The sequence below is a fragment of the Gavia stellata genome, chromosome 2 (assembly GCF_030936135.1).
Source record: "Gavia stellata isolate bGavSte3 chromosome 2, bGavSte3.hap2, whole genome shotgun sequence".
NCBI classification, from domain to species: domain Eukaryota; kingdom Metazoa; phylum Chordata; class Aves; order Gaviiformes; family Gaviidae; genus Gavia; species Gavia stellata.
This window is the reverse complement of record NC_082595.1, coordinates 45,045,206-45,063,217: the sequence shown is the minus strand read 5'-3', so window position 1 is coordinate 45,063,217 and position 18,012 is coordinate 45,045,206. Positions and strand designations below refer to the sequence as shown.

Sequence of the window (18,012 nt, the reverse complement as noted above, 5' to 3'; positions counted from 1 at the left end):
AAGTTTCAGGTCTGGTTTCCCAGGTCAACTGTCAGGTCTTTTGCCTGTATTTCTCAAAAAGGAAGTCCCATAGCTATGCTGGAGCCCTGTACAGAATCAACCAGAATGAAATTAAACTGCTCTGCCAGAAGGTTTCACACTATCCCTCTCAAACTGCAAGAAGCCATACTATTACAAAAGAAGCAAAATGACCCCCAAAAGAAAGGAGAGCCAGCCAGGAAATCCTAGCAAGTGTGAGAGTGCTGGAAGAGAGCAGACTTCCTCAGAGGAAGTGAAGCAGGGCTCCAAGGATCCACCAGCAGAAGCAATGCATGGAAATGAGGCCTGAATCTAAAGGTGATGATTCACATCAAAGCCTCTGCTTTATGGTGCTGTACTGAATAAAATTCTCCTCTACTCAGCCAAGAAAGCTGTTAGACCATTTCTTTAACAGGCTGATGAGAAGTAAAAGATATTCAAAATACTTGTATTCAATTTCTAATGAAGAATTCAAAATGCAGTAAAGGAATTCAGCATACTACTTTCTAATACAAAGTTAATTCTGTCAGGACAAAAAGGGAATTTCTAGTCTGTGTTTTTTAATAGATGACATTCCATTTCAGATCCCAAACTTACCTGACCAGAACAATAGTGCCATAATCCTCAAACATTTGCATAATCTCTGTACGCAAGTCCTCAGGAAATTCATTTTTCTCTTCAGGCATTGGTGATAGCAGATTTACCACTACTGTGGCATCCAGTGGTCCCTGGAAAGATGACACTTCCTGGAAAACACTCTCACGGGCAGCTTGATTAACTTCCTGAACTTCCACTTCTACAATGGCTAACACTGGCCTACATGAAACAAGACAGAAATGCTTATTTAAAATTAAGATCAACTCCACCCAATATGAAATTCTTCTATAAAATTAAAATCAATATCAAGCAGTAGGACAGATAAGAATTTAGTTGTGTGAAGGAAAAACAGTGTCTTGTTTAAACTGTATACATCCACGATCATTTTTAACTCCACAAATCTCATTGCAAGTATTTAATTAAGCCCGCTATACCTTAGAAGGAAGGGATTACTACGTGTGTTCTACAAAGAAAGAGAACCAGGACAAATTACTTAAGGTCTCACTGCAAAAAAGCACTGTGGCTGGCAATACACCCAGAAGTTCAGAGTCTGGTGGATTGTTTCATTTTTCCTGCAGTGGAAGAACATGCCTTGAGCACTGTTAATTGTATTTACCAGCCCTACACTAGCTGAATGTAACAGTGAGGACACACCATAAAGGAATTCAAATAACAATTGTATGTTGCACTTCCGGCAAACCCGCAGTCTAAAAATACCAGGATACTTCACTCATCATGAAACAGCTGTCTCCCAAAATATCTATAGATCAAGAAGGCAGTATATTACATTCTGTTAGACAAGGCCACATAAAGATGTCTTCTCTGAAAAACTAAGGACAAGGTACTCTAAGTGTATAATATGGTTATGTAGCAAACATATATCAATCACAGAATCACTAAGGTTGGAAAAGACCTGTAAGATCATCAAGTCCAACCATCAACTAACACCACCATGCCCATTAAACCATGTCCCACAATGCCTCGTCCACACGTTCCTTGAACACCTCCAGGGTGTTCCTTGAACACCTCCATCACATTATAAGCAGTCAACACTGCAAACTTGCTTCTTCGGCCATTTCTTATAAATGACCTCTTTGTGTGTTAGACCTAAATAAAATTGAGAAAGCTGTCTGAAAGAGTAAAGCTTGTCTCATCTCAGTGGATGCAATCCACATTCTCAGATTTCCACCTGCACATCCACATAAAGCAGTAACTGGGATGACTGCTCTTCTAACTATGTCAAAATTGCTGCCTCCTACTTGCAATAGAGCAGGCTCTGGAATACGCATTACCAGAGCATATAAAAGCAACAACAGCAGAGCTAGAAAGGAATAGTAAAGGGAAAAAAAAAATGTATAGGAAGTATTAACTATTTCTATAAGCACAGTGAATCATAATGCGTTTCCATATGTCACAAAGATACAGCTAAGCCCTTTTTCCAGCACAAACCTTGGGAAAGCAAACATGCTGACTGTAATTAAAAAGCAGTTTTTGCAGTCAAGTTTACTGAAATAGAAAGCCAATGTACAACAGCCATGTTTCACAGACTGCATCCTCAGGGTCCTATATAATGAGTGCAGCAGTTCCACTGTGCTTTGTGGAACACAGCAATGTCAAAACCTTGACACAGAGAAATTGACTGCAAGAGGCATGTTCTTCCATTGCTGGAGGAATACAGAACAGTCCTCACATGCAAGAGCACCATGAGAAGCACTGAGCCAGCTACTGTGGGTCACTATTTACTATTTAATTACTATGAGGAACAATATCGTAGCATTTCCATAAGGCATGCAAGGGGTGAGACAAAGATTATTCTGAATGCAAGGGAGCTTTCAATGTGTATTTATTCCAGAATTTGTTTCAGAGAAGTGAAGCAATGACAAGTTTAACAAAGAAAGGTCATTCATATCCCTAAAGAGAAGCTAGTGATATGGACCAACCAGAGGTGCTGGTCTTTGTTTTTTCCTCCTTCTCCCATCTCCATTTCTAAGGGAAGCCCAGAAGCCCAACCCTTCACTACTCTTCAGAGATCACAGCTGGCCTATGTACATGGCTTACACATCTTCAGGCCACATAGTCCCAACCTCCTCCTCTCCCACAGCAAGCTGAGTATGAGTCCATCAGAGCAGCTTGTTTTGGTGTTGCTTTCCAAAACCAAGCAACAGAAAGCCCTCAGTTTTCTTTAACTGTTGCTGCAACTTATCCAACCCTTGCTGAGATCACAGTGCAGCAGAAATCAATACAGGGCCATAGATACTTGCCACCCTGGTATAAAACTCACCATGAAGGGAAAAAAACCCACCAAATGGATACTGAACACAGAATAAGGGTGTAATTCTTGTTACAATCAGACTCGGTCCCTCTTCTGAAGGTGTAATTCAGTATGACACATTCTAACCTACAAGCCCTTTCTCTGATTATTTGCTTAGGACTTCACCTGTGGTCAGATGCTTGCAGCTCCGCTCTCCCATAGTACATCAAGGCTCCAGGGGTCCAGGTGTGCCTGACTTTAGTTTCAGCATTCAGATCACTGTCTAGAAGATTGATCTCTCCAGCTATGAAGCACAAAACATGATTTAAAACTCAGTCAAAGCTAGTTTTACTAACAGTTAAAAGCTATTATTCGGATGCACTTCACAGACCCTAGTAGTGGGAAGCGGGGTTTTTTTGTTCTTGTATTCAAAGAAGAACTTGTATCCTAAAAGATTTACAAGTTAGGGACCAGGAAAAAGAAATACAGAAAGGACAGGGAGTGCAACAGAGACAGCTGATCACTAGAATAAGACACCTGCAAAATGGTTAACCTGAATGTTACCCAATCAATTACCTATACAATCTGGGTTCACAAAGTCATATCAGTATTTTTCCTCCCGCCCCATTACTGAGCATAGAAACAGACACTGTACTTGCAAAATACACTGCAAATCTGAATACTACACAGAGACTGGAGAAATAATACACAAGAGATGGGAGAAAGCAAACCCATGCAAATCCAACCTCCAAATACTTCTTTTGCAAGGCATTAAGGTGACAGAAAATGTTCCAGACATTATACTAGGAGTGAGATATTATATTGCCGTCAATAACAGGAAAGTTTTTAGGTCACTGTTTGGGCTAATGGATAACTATCTCTTTTCTATGGAGTTGAAAATGAGTTAATACGGAATATGGCATTTTGCTTAATCACGCCTAATCTCTATCAATGGTTTAAGCTCCTCATCTTACTTTATTTTTCATTCCTTAAATAAGAGTGAATAACACTGTATCACACTGACATGTACTCTCTGATTGCCCTGGTTTTGCTTTGTAGTTTTTACACTTAGCATACTCATGGTATGACTTGGATTCCACGCAGTAGGTAGTTCCCAAGCATGTGAAAAATCACATCTGCAGGCACAAACCAAATTACTTCTCCAGCAATTACACTTTTAGTATGAGTTTGTTCAGTTTTTATAAACATTGGGAGATAGATATACCTGCAGACTGAGAGAATGGTTACGAAAACTGTCCCTGGATATGCAAAGAAATACTTTCTATTTTGTTACTGTAACTTTTGAATAGCAAGTGACAACAGCCCTTCTGTTGTGCTGGCCACTCAGGATCCCAAAGTACTTTATAAGCACTAATCAATGAAATCTCTCCCAATTCCAGTAACTAGCAGAAATAATCCTAAGAATTACCAAGACAGAAGAAATTACAGAAAAGTGCTGATACTTCTACTGAGGACAACAGTTACAACAATCTAGCCGTTACAACACGGGAACTTTATGTGGACTAATGATTCTGTTGAAAAGCAACAGAACAATTTCTAGATTGCTACAGCTGGATTGTTTTCAGTTCCTCAGTGAGCTCCCAGCACCTTTGCAATCTGTAGCATGAAGCCTTTGTTCACACGCTCAAGAAGAAAGGGGTCTCTGTCTCTGCAAGGTCACAAAATCACTAAGGTTGGAAAAGACCTGTAAGATCATGAAGTCCAACCATCAACCCAACACCACCATGACCACTAAACCATGTCCCAAACTGCCACGTCTACACGTTTTTTGAACACGTCCAGTGATGGTGACTCCACCACCTCCCTGGGCAGCCTGTTCCAATGCTTGACCACTCTCTCAGTAAAGAGATTTTTCCTAATATCCAGTCTGAACCTCCCCTTGCACAACTTAAGGCCATTTCCTCTTGTCCTATCACTTGCCACTTGAGAGAAGAGATCAACACCCACCTCTCTGCAACCCCCTTTCAGGTAATTGTAGAGAGCGATGAGGTCTCCCCTCAGCCTCTTCTTCTCCACACTAAAGAACCCCAGTTCCCTCAACCGCTCCTCATAAGACTTGTGCTGCAGACCCCTCACCAGCTTCGTTGCCTTTCTCTGGACACACTCCAGCAACTCAACGACTCAAGTTATCCCAGTGAAGCCGAAAGAACGCCTGCTTGAGTAAAGCCACTGCAATTTGACTAAGCCTACAGGACACATTTAAAGACAGCTCTCAGCCCAGAAATTACTAAATGCCTTCCTCACCATTCACTAGGTTAAATCCTCTCATGTGGGTTCTGGATGAAATCTAAATCAACTTTCAGATAAAAAAGAAGGAAAGATCCTACGCACCTGTTTTTTCAAAAGGTAGTTTCTTTCTCCACCAAAGCACTCTGTCAGTCCAAGCTGGGGTTCTGCACTTATCACTTGTATCATAAGCCTCTGAGCCAACGTCATATTTATATGTTGGTCCAAAATTAATAGTCCCTTCATGGAAGTCTTTAAAAATCTACAAAAAGAAATACCATCTCTTTGATTAAGTTACAGATGAGGTAGGTGCCATTGTGACATATCAAATTCCTTGAAAACAAACAATATTCTGATTTTTAAACAAATTACTACATTCGTGTACTACAAACAAGGGTCTGAAAATGCAACTTTTTCACTCTCAACAAATTAGACTAAGCCAACATGCAGGTATTCAAGAAAATGAGACACACTGCCTTACTTTTCCACTGGATTTTTGCTGTTGTAGTTGATCAAATTCCAAAAGTGTCTTCCAATCTTGACGTTTGAGAAAATAAAAGACTTCCTCGTATGTTAGATCAATGCGATAATTAAAATCGCCACACCAGAAGACATAGTCATGTGAGAACACACTCCGCCCCTAGTTTAGAGGTACAGAATACTGTTAATGTTAAATCACACTCATAAAAACACCTTTTAAATGCACTGAGATGTACAACTCAGTCTCTCTGAATTACTAAATACCGGACCTACTTGCTACATTCTGTTTGTTTAAATCCATCTTGTGCTAAAATGGAATGGTTCCTTCACTGTCTTTTGCATCCTGCTGAGCTGAATTTTGTAAAAAAGAGAGTCAGAATCTGACCCCTGTTTCGTGAAGGTATGTCTAAGCTGGGACCCCAGCTTTATAGTCACAATTTGGCTATCACGAATATTATATGTTTGTTTCCTTAACACATTTCACAAACATATATTTACATATTCTAAATATAACACAAATTGTGCTTCTGGTACCAAAGCACATTCAGCAACAAAGGTCCTGAGTAAGAACAAGCTTCAAATTTGATCTTCTGTGCACATCATAGCTTTGTAAATGTATTGAAATAAATCATCAATGAAAATTCACTCCAATCCCAAGTTGAACATCCTGTCCTCTAATCAGTTTGTTGGGTTTTTTCAGTTAAGCTATAAACCTCTAAAACCCAGAGATCCGTAAAGGAAATGTTCCAGAGCTATGGCTGTCACAGCACTAGAGGGCACTCTTTATATGCATTATACACAGAAAGTATATTTAGCTATTGTAAATGTAAGGACATAAAATAGTTAATGAGGTATTAGAAGGAAAAACTACCATAAGCACAACTTTATGGCCATTTGGAACAGATATCCTATGCAGGACATTCAGGCTGTCAGTATCAGTTCTTACATAAAACAACTGATTGATATGCTGCATGTGCCAAGCCTCTAAACCTCGCACACAACAGGGAGTTAAAATTTTGTGCTTTGCAATCTAAATGCCATTTTTTGCTGACTAACCAGAATACACAAACTGGTCCACTCCCTCCCTGGTTTAGGACCTCTCCAGAGAGGTCTGAGAAAGAAATCATTGTGGAAATTAAAGCAACCAACATTAAGCGAAGCAAAGAAGCACTGCTACCAAATCCCACGGGTTATCTGCTGGCCTGAGGAGACAAGTGTGAAATAAAACATTGGAGTGATTGATTTGACACTATTCAGGGGAAAAGTTGTTTATACAGACCAATAGTGCCTACTTGCCACAAGCTGAGAAAAGCCAGCAGTTCCTTGACAGTGACACATTCATGAGGACAAAATGAAGGGAACTGAAAGTACCATAACAGTGACCAAGAACTGATGTATTGTACCCGAACAGGAGCAGCTAAAGCACCGATGTACTGAGTGGCACAGATGGTCTTTTAGGAACCCATACTAACTAGTGCCAGCAAGAGCTATCAATAACATGCTCTCCAGCTCTAACACCAGTCACCTAGATCGCACCCGTGAGGCCTTACAGATTTGTCAGTTAAGCTGCACCATTTTGAAAGATCAACTTGAAAAGTGTTCAAAGGTGAGGACTTTTCAAGCACTGCAGCAACCATATTTTTTGAAAGGCATAGAACTTTTGTAAAGCAAGTGCTATACTGAGTGGTATCTGGTCTCCTGTGAAACATGCTTCCTTTTTTTCTTTTTTAATACTTTCTTTACCATTTTATTTTATGCCCATTCTCCATGGCACTGAGATGACTTCTTTGATGACCTGTCATCAAAGACAGCCTGAGACCAGCTTTCATAATGTAAAGATACAGCCTTTATCTCCAATGTTTTTAGCATACATATACCTACACTTACCATTGGAAAGCTGAGTTTCTGTGTAATTTCTTTATAATCTTCATTCCTCTCTTTCACCTGAGTCTGCCCAGCAGTTAAGTGACTGCATATAAAGCAGAAACTGGTACTATAGAACTGAAAACGAATGCTCACTGCCCCCTTATTTCCAGCTTTTCCTCCCATTCCTGTCTTCACGGTGTCTATTGCTACATCCCTGTATTTTAAAAAAAAAAAAAAAAGGAAAGAGAAGAGAGTAAAGGGTTGCAGGGACAAACATTCAATTAACTTTGACTGCACCATAAAGGAAAAGCCAGTTTACAATGCCATGTCTTCTCCCATTCAGACAGCTTCCTGCTTTTAGGCACTATCTTTTAGGCTGCAAAGTTTCTCGATGATCTTCATGTACTTATGTTTCAAATTAAGTATAATACAATAGTATAGAAATAAAACTTCTTGTCTTGCTGTATTGTTTGGAAGGGACATTATTTCTGAAATATTGCGAATTTCTACAGAATACACTTTTCAAATCTACCTCTACTATGAACTTTAAAATAGTGATGTTAACCAATTTTACTATTACATTTCCTTTTTGAACATATGCGAATCTGCTTTTCAGACAGTTAACAATTTAGTTAGTGTTACTATGTTTTGAAACCCAACTTCACAACTGATGCTGGATTTTTCAGTCAATTAAAGACCAACAGATCATAACCCATAATTTTTTAAATCAGATGCAATAAAATCAGTGATTACTGGATACAACTATTAATACCTAACTCCTAAAATGAGTTCTGTACTGATGACAAATTGCTTAGGGCCTCTATGTTGTTAATTACATGGTATTTCGAAGTCATGCTTAGCATACACTTTACTACAGAAAGACTACTTGGCAAAGCAGTCCACCTGCTCGCAGGATAATTTCTCCCAGATAGCCAGTCTACTCCGAGAATAAAACACGCCTGTCTGATCAGATAAGTAAATGATGAGATCATTGTTGCAACCAACCCCAGCACCATGCATGTCCTTCCCCGTGAGAAAATTTTACTTTCCAGATAGAAGTCAAGCAGATCTGGACTAGAATATTACTGGCTTTAAGCAAGGGGCAGGCAGAAAACCACTAAGTCTTATTTGAGTTATTGTCAGGCATTCATGATCTGAATGATGCAAAATGTTACAGGATCTCTTTCCCACCCACCCCTTCGTTTTCTTCTCTCTTCCCCCCCCCCCCCCCCCCCATCTTTTCTATCTTTTTTCTCCCTCTTTATTTTCCTCTCTTTGCCTGACTGCAGAAAACCACCAAAAGACACCCTCAGGGAGGCAAAAGGGGACCATCAATGTTTTCTATGAAAAGATGGGTTTTAAATACTCTGAAAGAAGCACATGTTCACTCTTTTCACTCTAAGGAGTTCTCCCTTCCCACTGCCTGCCTACCCAACTGCTGACTGATATTTATCTGACTTGCATTCATGGCAAAGGTTATGCTGAGATAACCCACTGTACATTCAACTGGTTGTATTTCATCAATCCTTTCACTGCTGTATAAGCTTCAGCTATTCTCTCATTTTATTTCTCTATTCTCTAACTTCTTTCCTGACTTCTTCAATCTCTGTAAGCACTGAAGCCTTTTTTTGCACTTCTGATCATTTTTGTTTTCCTTTTCTAGACATGGGAAAAACTACACAAGCATACAGGTTAGGTTTGATTACGCTCACATAACACGTAGCAGCACATTACCATTAAATGATGAAACTTGGTCACAAAAATCAAACCCTTCCTTTTTTCTCTCGAGTTTCAAAGGGCTACATCCAATTCCTAGCAGTTTGACAGCTGCAATAGAGCCACTGTGCTGTTTTGCTTCTGATTTCCATTTAAACCATGAACTTCCTGCTGGATTTCTCAAATTTCTTGTAAGCTGGGTGAAAAGTCAAAAACTGACAGAAACACTTCTCCTCTGGACTGCTTTGTACCAGCAAAAATACATAATTTTTAAATCATGTTGAAGAAAGATTACTGGGAAGGCAGCAATGCAAGACCATCAGGGTTACCTGGATTGCATTACCCTGCCTAGCCTACAGCACTTGAAGTTGCACAAGCTCTGCACTGATCCTTCTCTGTAGATATGAGATCAGAGGGAAGAAAGTGGCAGCTTTTGATATTTTAATCACAAAGCGTGGTGGCCAATCAGTGCCCCTAATATGGGGTAGAGGGCACAATTTGGATCACTCTAGACTTTTAAGGTCAGACAGATGCCCAAAGACAGTTTTGACTAATTATTAATTTCTTACCCATTTACACTTAGCCTGCGTAATTCTTGCCCACGGCAATGGCATTTTAATGCAGATATCCCTGTGGCTTGGTAATCTTATAGAGGCAAGAGGAGTGTGGTCAATCTCCAGGGAAATGGGTGCTAGTAAGCTGAGGACACACAGCTCTGCACCCTCCTGATTAGGCACATAGTTCTGGTTCTTGTGACATCTGGGAGAGACAAACACTTCATGGGTGCTTATAGCTCTCAATTCTATAACATGTCAGGGGGCAAAATTAGCTTTCTTTCTCACACCTCCCTTTCCACCTTTTCCACCATTCTTTTCAGGTCTGGAACCAGCCCTGTTTCCATACAGAAACACTAAGGAAAGGGTTATAAGGTAAAACCTGCCTTCAGGCAGAGGCAGGCACTTGCCTTCACTTGGTGGTCCAAACACTCTTGGACTTACTAGCTCAGGTAATTCCTTTTCCAGAAAAACAACACCCAAACAAGGTGCTACACCCTGACTGCCCACCTGGAGCATGCCCAGATTCTCAGGTGAAATGAAGGAAGATATTGGGGCTGCCTGGCCTTTGCACTAGCCAGGAGGATGGACTCCAGACTACTGCTGCCTAGAAACATGTCTCTCTCCCACACTGAGCAGAGACCAGAATCCAGGTTTGCATGATTCCCACAAAGCTGAAAAAACACTCCCATCCTCTCTGGCCACACTCCAACAGTAGATGTTACTGAAGACACAGGTTGGGGATTTTTTTGTTTTGTTTTTTTTTTTACCTGATGAAGGGGACATGATATGGTCGTACAAAGATGAAAAGACAAACACCAACAAGCTGTGCTGATGTCAGCTGAATGTAGCGATGAGTCCTGGAAATAGCTTTTTGAAGCTGCTCTCCCCACATTTTTCTATTCGTTGTACTGGAACAAACATAAAATCATTTAATGGAATCAAAACAAACCACATACAGCCATTAAAATGAGCAGATTAACTGTGCCTTAGGTTTACAGACACCCCATTAGGCTGTAGAACTGGAAATGCTGTAGGATGCATGGCAGAGACAGATAATACCTCCTTGTGAGCCAGCCCAGAGTCAGCAGTGTCAGTGAGCCCAGGCACAGCTCACAAATAGAGTTAGCCTGTTTCTGGATGTGAGAGGGGTTTTGTCTACTATGCTTAGAAAGATCCCTGCTCACATGATGTTTGATACCCCCATTCACTGGGGATAACTGGAAGCTGACTGTAGTAATCACAACCATAAAAACAAAAAACCATGTCAATCTCATGATTTGTAAGATTTCTTGTGCTCACTCACAGTGAAGAGGAGATCTTCTCTGTATCTTCTCTGACTGGGAGATGACTGGCTACCCACAGCTGTTGGCTGTTTTTCACTGCAGGTTTGTGGGTGGGTGCATATACCTTCACTTCTGCAGACTTAGCTTTTTCTTATCTTCAAAGTCAACTGATATATGCAGATATACCGCCAGCCCAGCAGTCATGCTAAGCACTGCTGTAACTTGTCATTCCCAAAACAGACAACTAACTGGTCAGCCTGATGAATCAGCACTGGAAACATTATCTTCAGGGTTCCATCCTGATTCAGATTCAAAAGGGCTGGTATACACCACAGCCTACTGTACATGCTGACATGCCAAGCTCAGGCTTTGCCTTTAACTCTTTCTCTAGCCATAATTTTCACAAATACAATCAGCCACAGAGACATTTTGTCCATTTTAGAATTCCCACATGAATGCCAATTATGTTGGTAGTCACTGAGCACATTTTTCCAACATCAGACAGGGGTTTAAGGACAAGGGTTAAATCAATGCCAACCATCAGAATTCTTCTCTGCCAACATAAAGATTTAAGAGACTTAGAAAACACAGTGTATTCTATTGTACAGAAGCTCACAGAGAAACAGCACTTTCAACACCATTTGTTAATGGCAAACCAGTGCCATTTTTTAATGGCAAACATATTTCCAGCTATGATTACAAGCAACAGACTTGGAAGGAAGTATTCTGTACATCTGACCATAAAAAAAGAACAACTCTGGAGCCTTTTGTTTAGCTGGTTCCTTTGGGGGAGAGGGTGCTCTTTTGGGGTTGATTTTTTTGTTTGTTTTGAGTTGTGGGTTGTTTTTTTTATTATTTTGGGGGTTTTTTTACCTACCTGGCATTCACAATATTCCCTGCACTTAATTCAACCATCTCTTCAAATCCCACTGCAAATATGTCAGGAGGGCAGTTCTCATCATCTGTTGGCAAGAGGGAAAAGTCATACAAGAGTTACTACTTTGTTGTTTCTTCTAACGTCTTGTTTTCTGTCAGAGATCATTCCTGTAGTTCTATCTTGTGTATCCCCTGCCAAGCTATACATATTCATAGCTCCTTTAATCTAATCTCACAAAACAACCCCTGCAGTTCCTCTGCAATTTTTTTCTGCTTTTCTCCCACCAGTTGGTCTCCATCTCTCTTGCAGGAAGCAGTTCAGAACAGAGCATTATATTGTAGCAATGTTAAGATGAGAAAATACTCAGTGTTCTCTCTCCCTCACCCCACTCATCACTAAAGCCACAACATCTCACTACCCACCATCTTTCACCCACTTGTCATTTTACCCAGCATGCCTTTGCTTTTCCTTTTTGACACTGATTCTTATGTAACTGAACTTACTGTCCACATACCAGTATGTCACTTCCATCTCAATGTCTTTAGTAAATTTATCTACTAGTTTAAGGAAGCCTTTGAAGTTTCTTCATACAGTCTTTCTTCCGAGTCCTTCTTAGATCACCTGCACTTAGGGTTAGGTTAGGTCACTCTTGAGCACAGTGACCCTCCCTTCCCTGGCCCAGGCCTGTGGATATTACCCTGGTAAAACACCAAAGATCAAATGCTTTCATATAATAGTGTGAAGCATATCTGCTGACCCATCAGGTCTGCCCACTGCCTAAAGGGATTTTATTTTATTTTAAACTGTCATATGGCCAAGGTAACAGCAACTGAATTCAACATGAAGACCTAAATAGTAGACAACCATAGGAACCTAAATCAGATCTGCCTCAGAAAATAAGAAGGGAAAGAAAGGTAAAATATGCGGCAACCCTCTGTAGACACAAGGGTGAAACTATCACATGACAGCTAGCCTTCTTTACTGGCTTAACATGACAGGCACTGTCACATGTGTATTTCCCACTAATAATTTTGGACATTTGTCTTTGAACACTTACCCATTTGTGTAGGCACTGCACTGACATTACCACAAATACAGACATTTGCATGGTCATCCCCTAGCTCTGCCCATTCACATAACTCAGCTCTCTTCCAGAAGCTGCTTAGACCTATCATGTTATGGTTGCCTGTACCATGTAGTCCTGCTCCTCCAGTTCTCTCAGGGAAAGGCCTGGCAAGGCTAGCACATGACAGGCTCTCAACAAATTTTACTATCATGGGTATAGTCATGTGCTAACACATCTAAACTGTTTCTGAAACAGACTGGACAAATCACCCATTTAAGCTGCTCAGAGTAAGTGGTCTGCACCTAATCACATATCCATGCACTCAAGCACTAAGGGTTCAAACGAGACGACTTGTATAAGTAGCCAAGGATGTGAGGAATGAATTCCTGAGCTTCAAGGTTAGGCACAGGACTATCCCTGTGATGCCTGCAAGAAGCTTAATGTTCCACTGTAACAATGAAAGCACACGTTTTGCCATAGTTTTGCAACCACTCTATTTTTAAAAGACAGAACACTCACTTTTCATTTTCCTTAATAAAGTCTGTAAACCAATTACAATACCTGACCTTGTTCTGCAAATAAGAAATTCAGCAGCTAATTTAAGCAAGCCACAAGCACAAGAGCTTTCTATACTGCTAAAAGAAAGGAAATTGCCTTCAACAAAATAAATCTTTTTGTCTGAAGGCTTTGACAGTAACATTTCCAGACAATCTCAGAGTCCAGATTGTACAGATATGTTTAGTGCCAGATAAAGACCAAGGAGACATTCTGAGGGTACCTAAGCATGTAGCTCCCGCTCACAAAGAACAAAGAACAGATATACAGAAAAAGAAAATGAAATATGAGGTGCAGAATAGGCAGATACACTCCATGATGGTGTGAAAGAGACCTCCGAATTCTGACCTGCTCAAGGTTCAAAACAGTCACATGGTATAGACTCAGGAGTTGCTCTGACTGTCAGGAGCCCTTCACACACCATTCCACTGCTGCAGGGAGGCAGCACAAGTCTACATTGAGCTGAATACACCCCTAAGAACTGACGGAGAATGCCCTCCTAGATGCACTGCCTTTGAAAGGAACAGCTGGTCAAATATTGTGTCCCAACTCACTGTGTCTAGACATGCCAGCAAATATTGCTTACACGTTTTGACTGTGAAGTCTTACCCTGAAATTCAGAAACTCCAGAGAGCTTGGGAGAATCCAGCAGCCAGTCTGTCAGCTCGCTGGTACCAAGGATGTTGCTTCGAAACTGCTTCCCCCCATTCACGTTCCAGGTACCCGTGGCAACACGAACACGCTTGAAGCTTGTGAATTCAAACTGACGCTCTGACATGGCCTTCAAAATACTTGGAGTTACTGACAGAGGAGGGGAGAGAGAAAGAGAGTGTGTAAAAGAAGAATGTGCTGTAAAAGGACAGAAAGCATACAGACAGCAGCGACACAGTCACTGTGAAATGATGACATTACCCTAGCAGTAACAACACAAAAGCTAAGGAATAACTCCAACGGCAATGGCAATAATACAAGATAACTGGGGTTGAGATCAGCAATTTCTCTTCCAGAAACCAGGCACCCTTTGAAAGCTTGTGAAGGGCTGGTCACTCACTTTCAGCATACACTTTCCTGCACTTCTTCAAGTAATAAGCAAACAAATTCTTTTTCCTCCCTTAATCTTTGCAGTTTAGCCTACAACAATCAAGCATGTCACAATTTATGACTTAAACTGAAGCCCTAAGAAGTTTAGAGTGTGGAGGGGAAGGCGGAGAGCAGCACAGAGTCTCACATCAGTCCAAAACTAGCACTGTCATGGCTCTCTAGCCTGGTCAGAACTCCTCACAGGAAACTGATATATTCACTTATTTTTTATGAGTATAGAAAATTAGCAGTGTGCTTCTTTTGTGTGAGTAACTGAGGTAACCTTAATCTTTAACTACCTGATTTGCATTAGCAGCCAGGCATAGAGAAGCTGTATTTTCCTTGTGGTCCACATTGGGGAACAGCCCCAGGACTGAAGTGGTGCTGAATGGTTCAAGTCTATCCTATTAAAACCCGGTCGTTCTCTGGAACAAACTGACCACCTGATACTGCTTGTGGGTGCAATTATTCTGTATTTTGCACACAAGTATCTTCTCAGAGAGAGCTAAGTTGGTTTACTTTAGATGGGTGCAAACAAATGTGTATATGTTGTGGACTATCAAGGCCCGGGAGTAAAGCAGGGAATGAATCAACATAACAACATAAATGTGCCTTTAAAGATCCAAATGGCTAAAAGCATGTGCAAACTGTAGGCCAAAAATAAGGAGATAAAAAGTCTGAGCTCAAGAGACTTCCTCAAGACAAACCTCAGACAGGACCAGACTAGGCATATAGCTCTAAAATCTTTCCCTCTGGTCCAATCCTCTAAACTGTCAGAGGAGATCATCATCAAAGAGCAGACAAACATACTCAGAAGTCCAAAACAAAATAAGAAAAATAAGCACAGTGGAATTAAAAACACACAGACTTGTGCTATGGCCACTTGAAAGCAGTGTTTTAAACAATGTGCAAAAGCACCTTATTTATTGATTTTTTTCAAAAGGATGCAATTGCTTATATCTGGCAGCTAAAAACAGACACAAAAGAAAGCAAAGGATGTGCACTGGCCTTACCTAGCAGTGCAGTGTGGTCCATGAGCATCTTGCCTTTGTCTGCATATTCCTCACTGAAGAAGTCACCCATGAGCAACAACTTGATGGCTTCCTGCTTTACTGCATCAAAGAAATTTGACTGAATGGTGCGAGAGACAGAGCGGGCACCATCCTTGAGTTTTCCAACCTACATCAGACAGGAATCATCAGTGCAAGTGACACTGAAGAGTAAATCGAACATATTTCTTTACTTGTGAATAAATAGTTTTGCCATTTTACTTTACCTTGTGCTTCCCATCAAGGGCACGACTGCCAGTAAATACTCTGCTCAGATTATGACCGTTGAGAGTCCACATCACTTTGTAGGATTCCACAAAGCGCTCAATTATAGATTTAGAGTTCAATCCAAGGCTCTCTAATTGAGCAAGCAGGATCTGGATTAGGTGTAGAAAGAGAAAAAACCAACAACAATATTGTTCTTAAATGTGTTTTTGCTTTTTATCCTCAGTTTAAGTATTCCAGCCAACACCATTCGGTATCACAGAGCTGGCAAGACAGACTTGTACAACTGAGGCTTATGCCCTCTTTCCTGTCTTTCCCAAGGAACAGTGTATGCAGTACAGGCATCCACGAAAGGTCCTCTGACAAACTCACCTCCAGTGCAATGAAGGACTGTACACTATTAGTACGATCCAGGCAGTCCAAACAATTCATTCGAAAAGTACCTGTCTGCAGACTTTGGTAACCAAACACAAGAGGAGGGAGGAAAAAAAGGTATATTTTAAAATAACATCTAATCATGAGTTGATTGAACAAGATCATCAAATATTCAGCCTGAATATACCCACCCACATTTTGATGGTACAAGCACATTGTGCACAATGCATTCCATTAACATGTCTAATTACTTGACTAAGTCTGCAACATTGTATTAGCAAATCCATGTACTGGTAATTTTGCAGATTCCAAACAATGGAGATGTAGTTAAGCCAAATAATCTATTCAGCACCAAGACTACACTTTGTCTCAAAATTTTAGCTCAAGATGGTGATTTACGCTCATGGTTCAAACACAGCAAGAAACCTGGAAAGGCCAGGACAGATGGTGCCTGGCTATGCTGGGACAGAGGGGCAGGGACACTCACCGTGGACTTACATTCTCGCCCTTTGTGAAGATTCCAAAGTCCTCCCAGTGCAACTTCAGCTGAGGCCTCAGCAAATTTTCCAGTTTCTCAGTTTTCCCACCTTTTGCAAATTGGTGGTAGTCAAAGTTTATCATGGGAGTGTCTGCCGCATGGGAAGAGGCCCATAGCAATTTCTGTTTAGATAGAGAATGAAGGAAAACAAATCTTGCTCAAGCCACAGTGTAAGGATTGATACCTTACTAAACTGATTGATCATTAATAAACTTTGACTGTTTATCACGTTTTTAATATTGAGAAGTTCATAGGGAATTTTGAAAGGCCAGACATGAAAAAAAGCAACTGAAGTTTCCTATTTGTTTTCTTTCCAAAAGTAAACTGGATTGTTAGACCACAATTTTTCTGTAGGGAAACTCAAACTGTAACTGGAAAGTATACATCAGAATTGCTGCTGTCTGCGCCTTGGCCAGTGGCAGCACTGTAGCAGTGGGCTGCTACCTCTGTGTGTGAGGGTGTCCAGCAATAGTGATGCTCTGGGCAGGCTCAGGACCGGGACCCTGATGGGAAGGATGTTCAGAGCTGCTAAGGTAGAAGATCATAACAGTGCATGGGTGTATTTTTTAACCATTCCTGAAGTGCCAAGACATGGGAAAACATGGCCCTAAATTTAGGTAGAGGGTACCTGGGGAGGAAGTAAGAAAGAAATTATGTCCCAGGAAACATACTATAAAATATTCGTGGTAAACCACAAAAGTGAAAAAAGAGGCACAAACAGCCTCATTATTTCATCCCCAATTTCCATGACCTTACATGCATTTCTGTAATCACCACAGATTTCATTAAGGTGCCTGTAACAGATATGACAATAATACATCCTGCTCTCCACAACAAAGCCAGAGAGAACTGTTATATTATCTGTTACAAAAGCCAAAACACTTGGTATCTGCTTCTCTGTTGTCAACACCTCAACCTGCCTTTACAACTGCTGGCAATAGTAATGCACTTGAGGATGACATTTACCCACTGCCTCGGTGGAAATCATTGTCAGTGTATTAGTAACTGTACACTACAGCACTGCTTTTACTATAAACATAATTACATCTGTTACAGGGGATGCTTATGAGAGGAACAGCATTACTGGGAACAGTATTGATTTTTGGTCTGGTAACAGCTTATTCAGGTAGCAGCTGAAGGTAAGCTGGTCATTTACAATTTTTCATTTGTTCCTGTTGCATAAATGAATGGTAGCAGTGACATTCCGATCAACGAAACCCAGCAGCAGTAAG

The 18,012-nt window shown here is 40.8% G+C and overlaps 1 protein-coding gene across 1 annotated transcript in view; it reads right to left on the bottom strand.

Moving 5' to 3' along the window:
- Positions 1-18,012, bottom strand: part of SYNJ2 (synaptojanin 2) — a 69,126-nt gene that overhangs the window by 12,860 nt on the left and 38,254 nt on the right. The window contains exons 8-19 of the mRNA XM_059835630.1: positions 16,730-16,902; positions 16,240-16,321; positions 15,870-16,019; positions 15,607-15,772; positions 14,123-14,314; positions 11,893-11,977; positions 10,500-10,640; positions 7,481-7,673; positions 5,595-5,753; positions 5,219-5,375; positions 3,053-3,170; positions 616-834 (exon numbers count right to left, since the gene is read on the bottom strand). Coding sequence (XP_059691613.1) covers positions 616-834; positions 3,053-3,170; positions 5,219-5,375; positions 5,595-5,753; positions 7,481-7,673; positions 10,500-10,640; positions 11,893-11,977; positions 14,123-14,314; positions 15,607-15,772; positions 15,870-16,019; positions 16,240-16,321; positions 16,730-16,902 — 1,835 coding nt within the window. The remainder of the gene's footprint in view (positions 1-615; positions 835-3,052; positions 3,171-5,218; positions 5,376-5,594; positions 5,754-7,480; positions 7,674-10,499; positions 10,641-11,892; positions 11,978-14,122; positions 14,315-15,606; positions 15,773-15,869; positions 16,020-16,239; positions 16,322-16,729; positions 16,903-18,012) is intronic.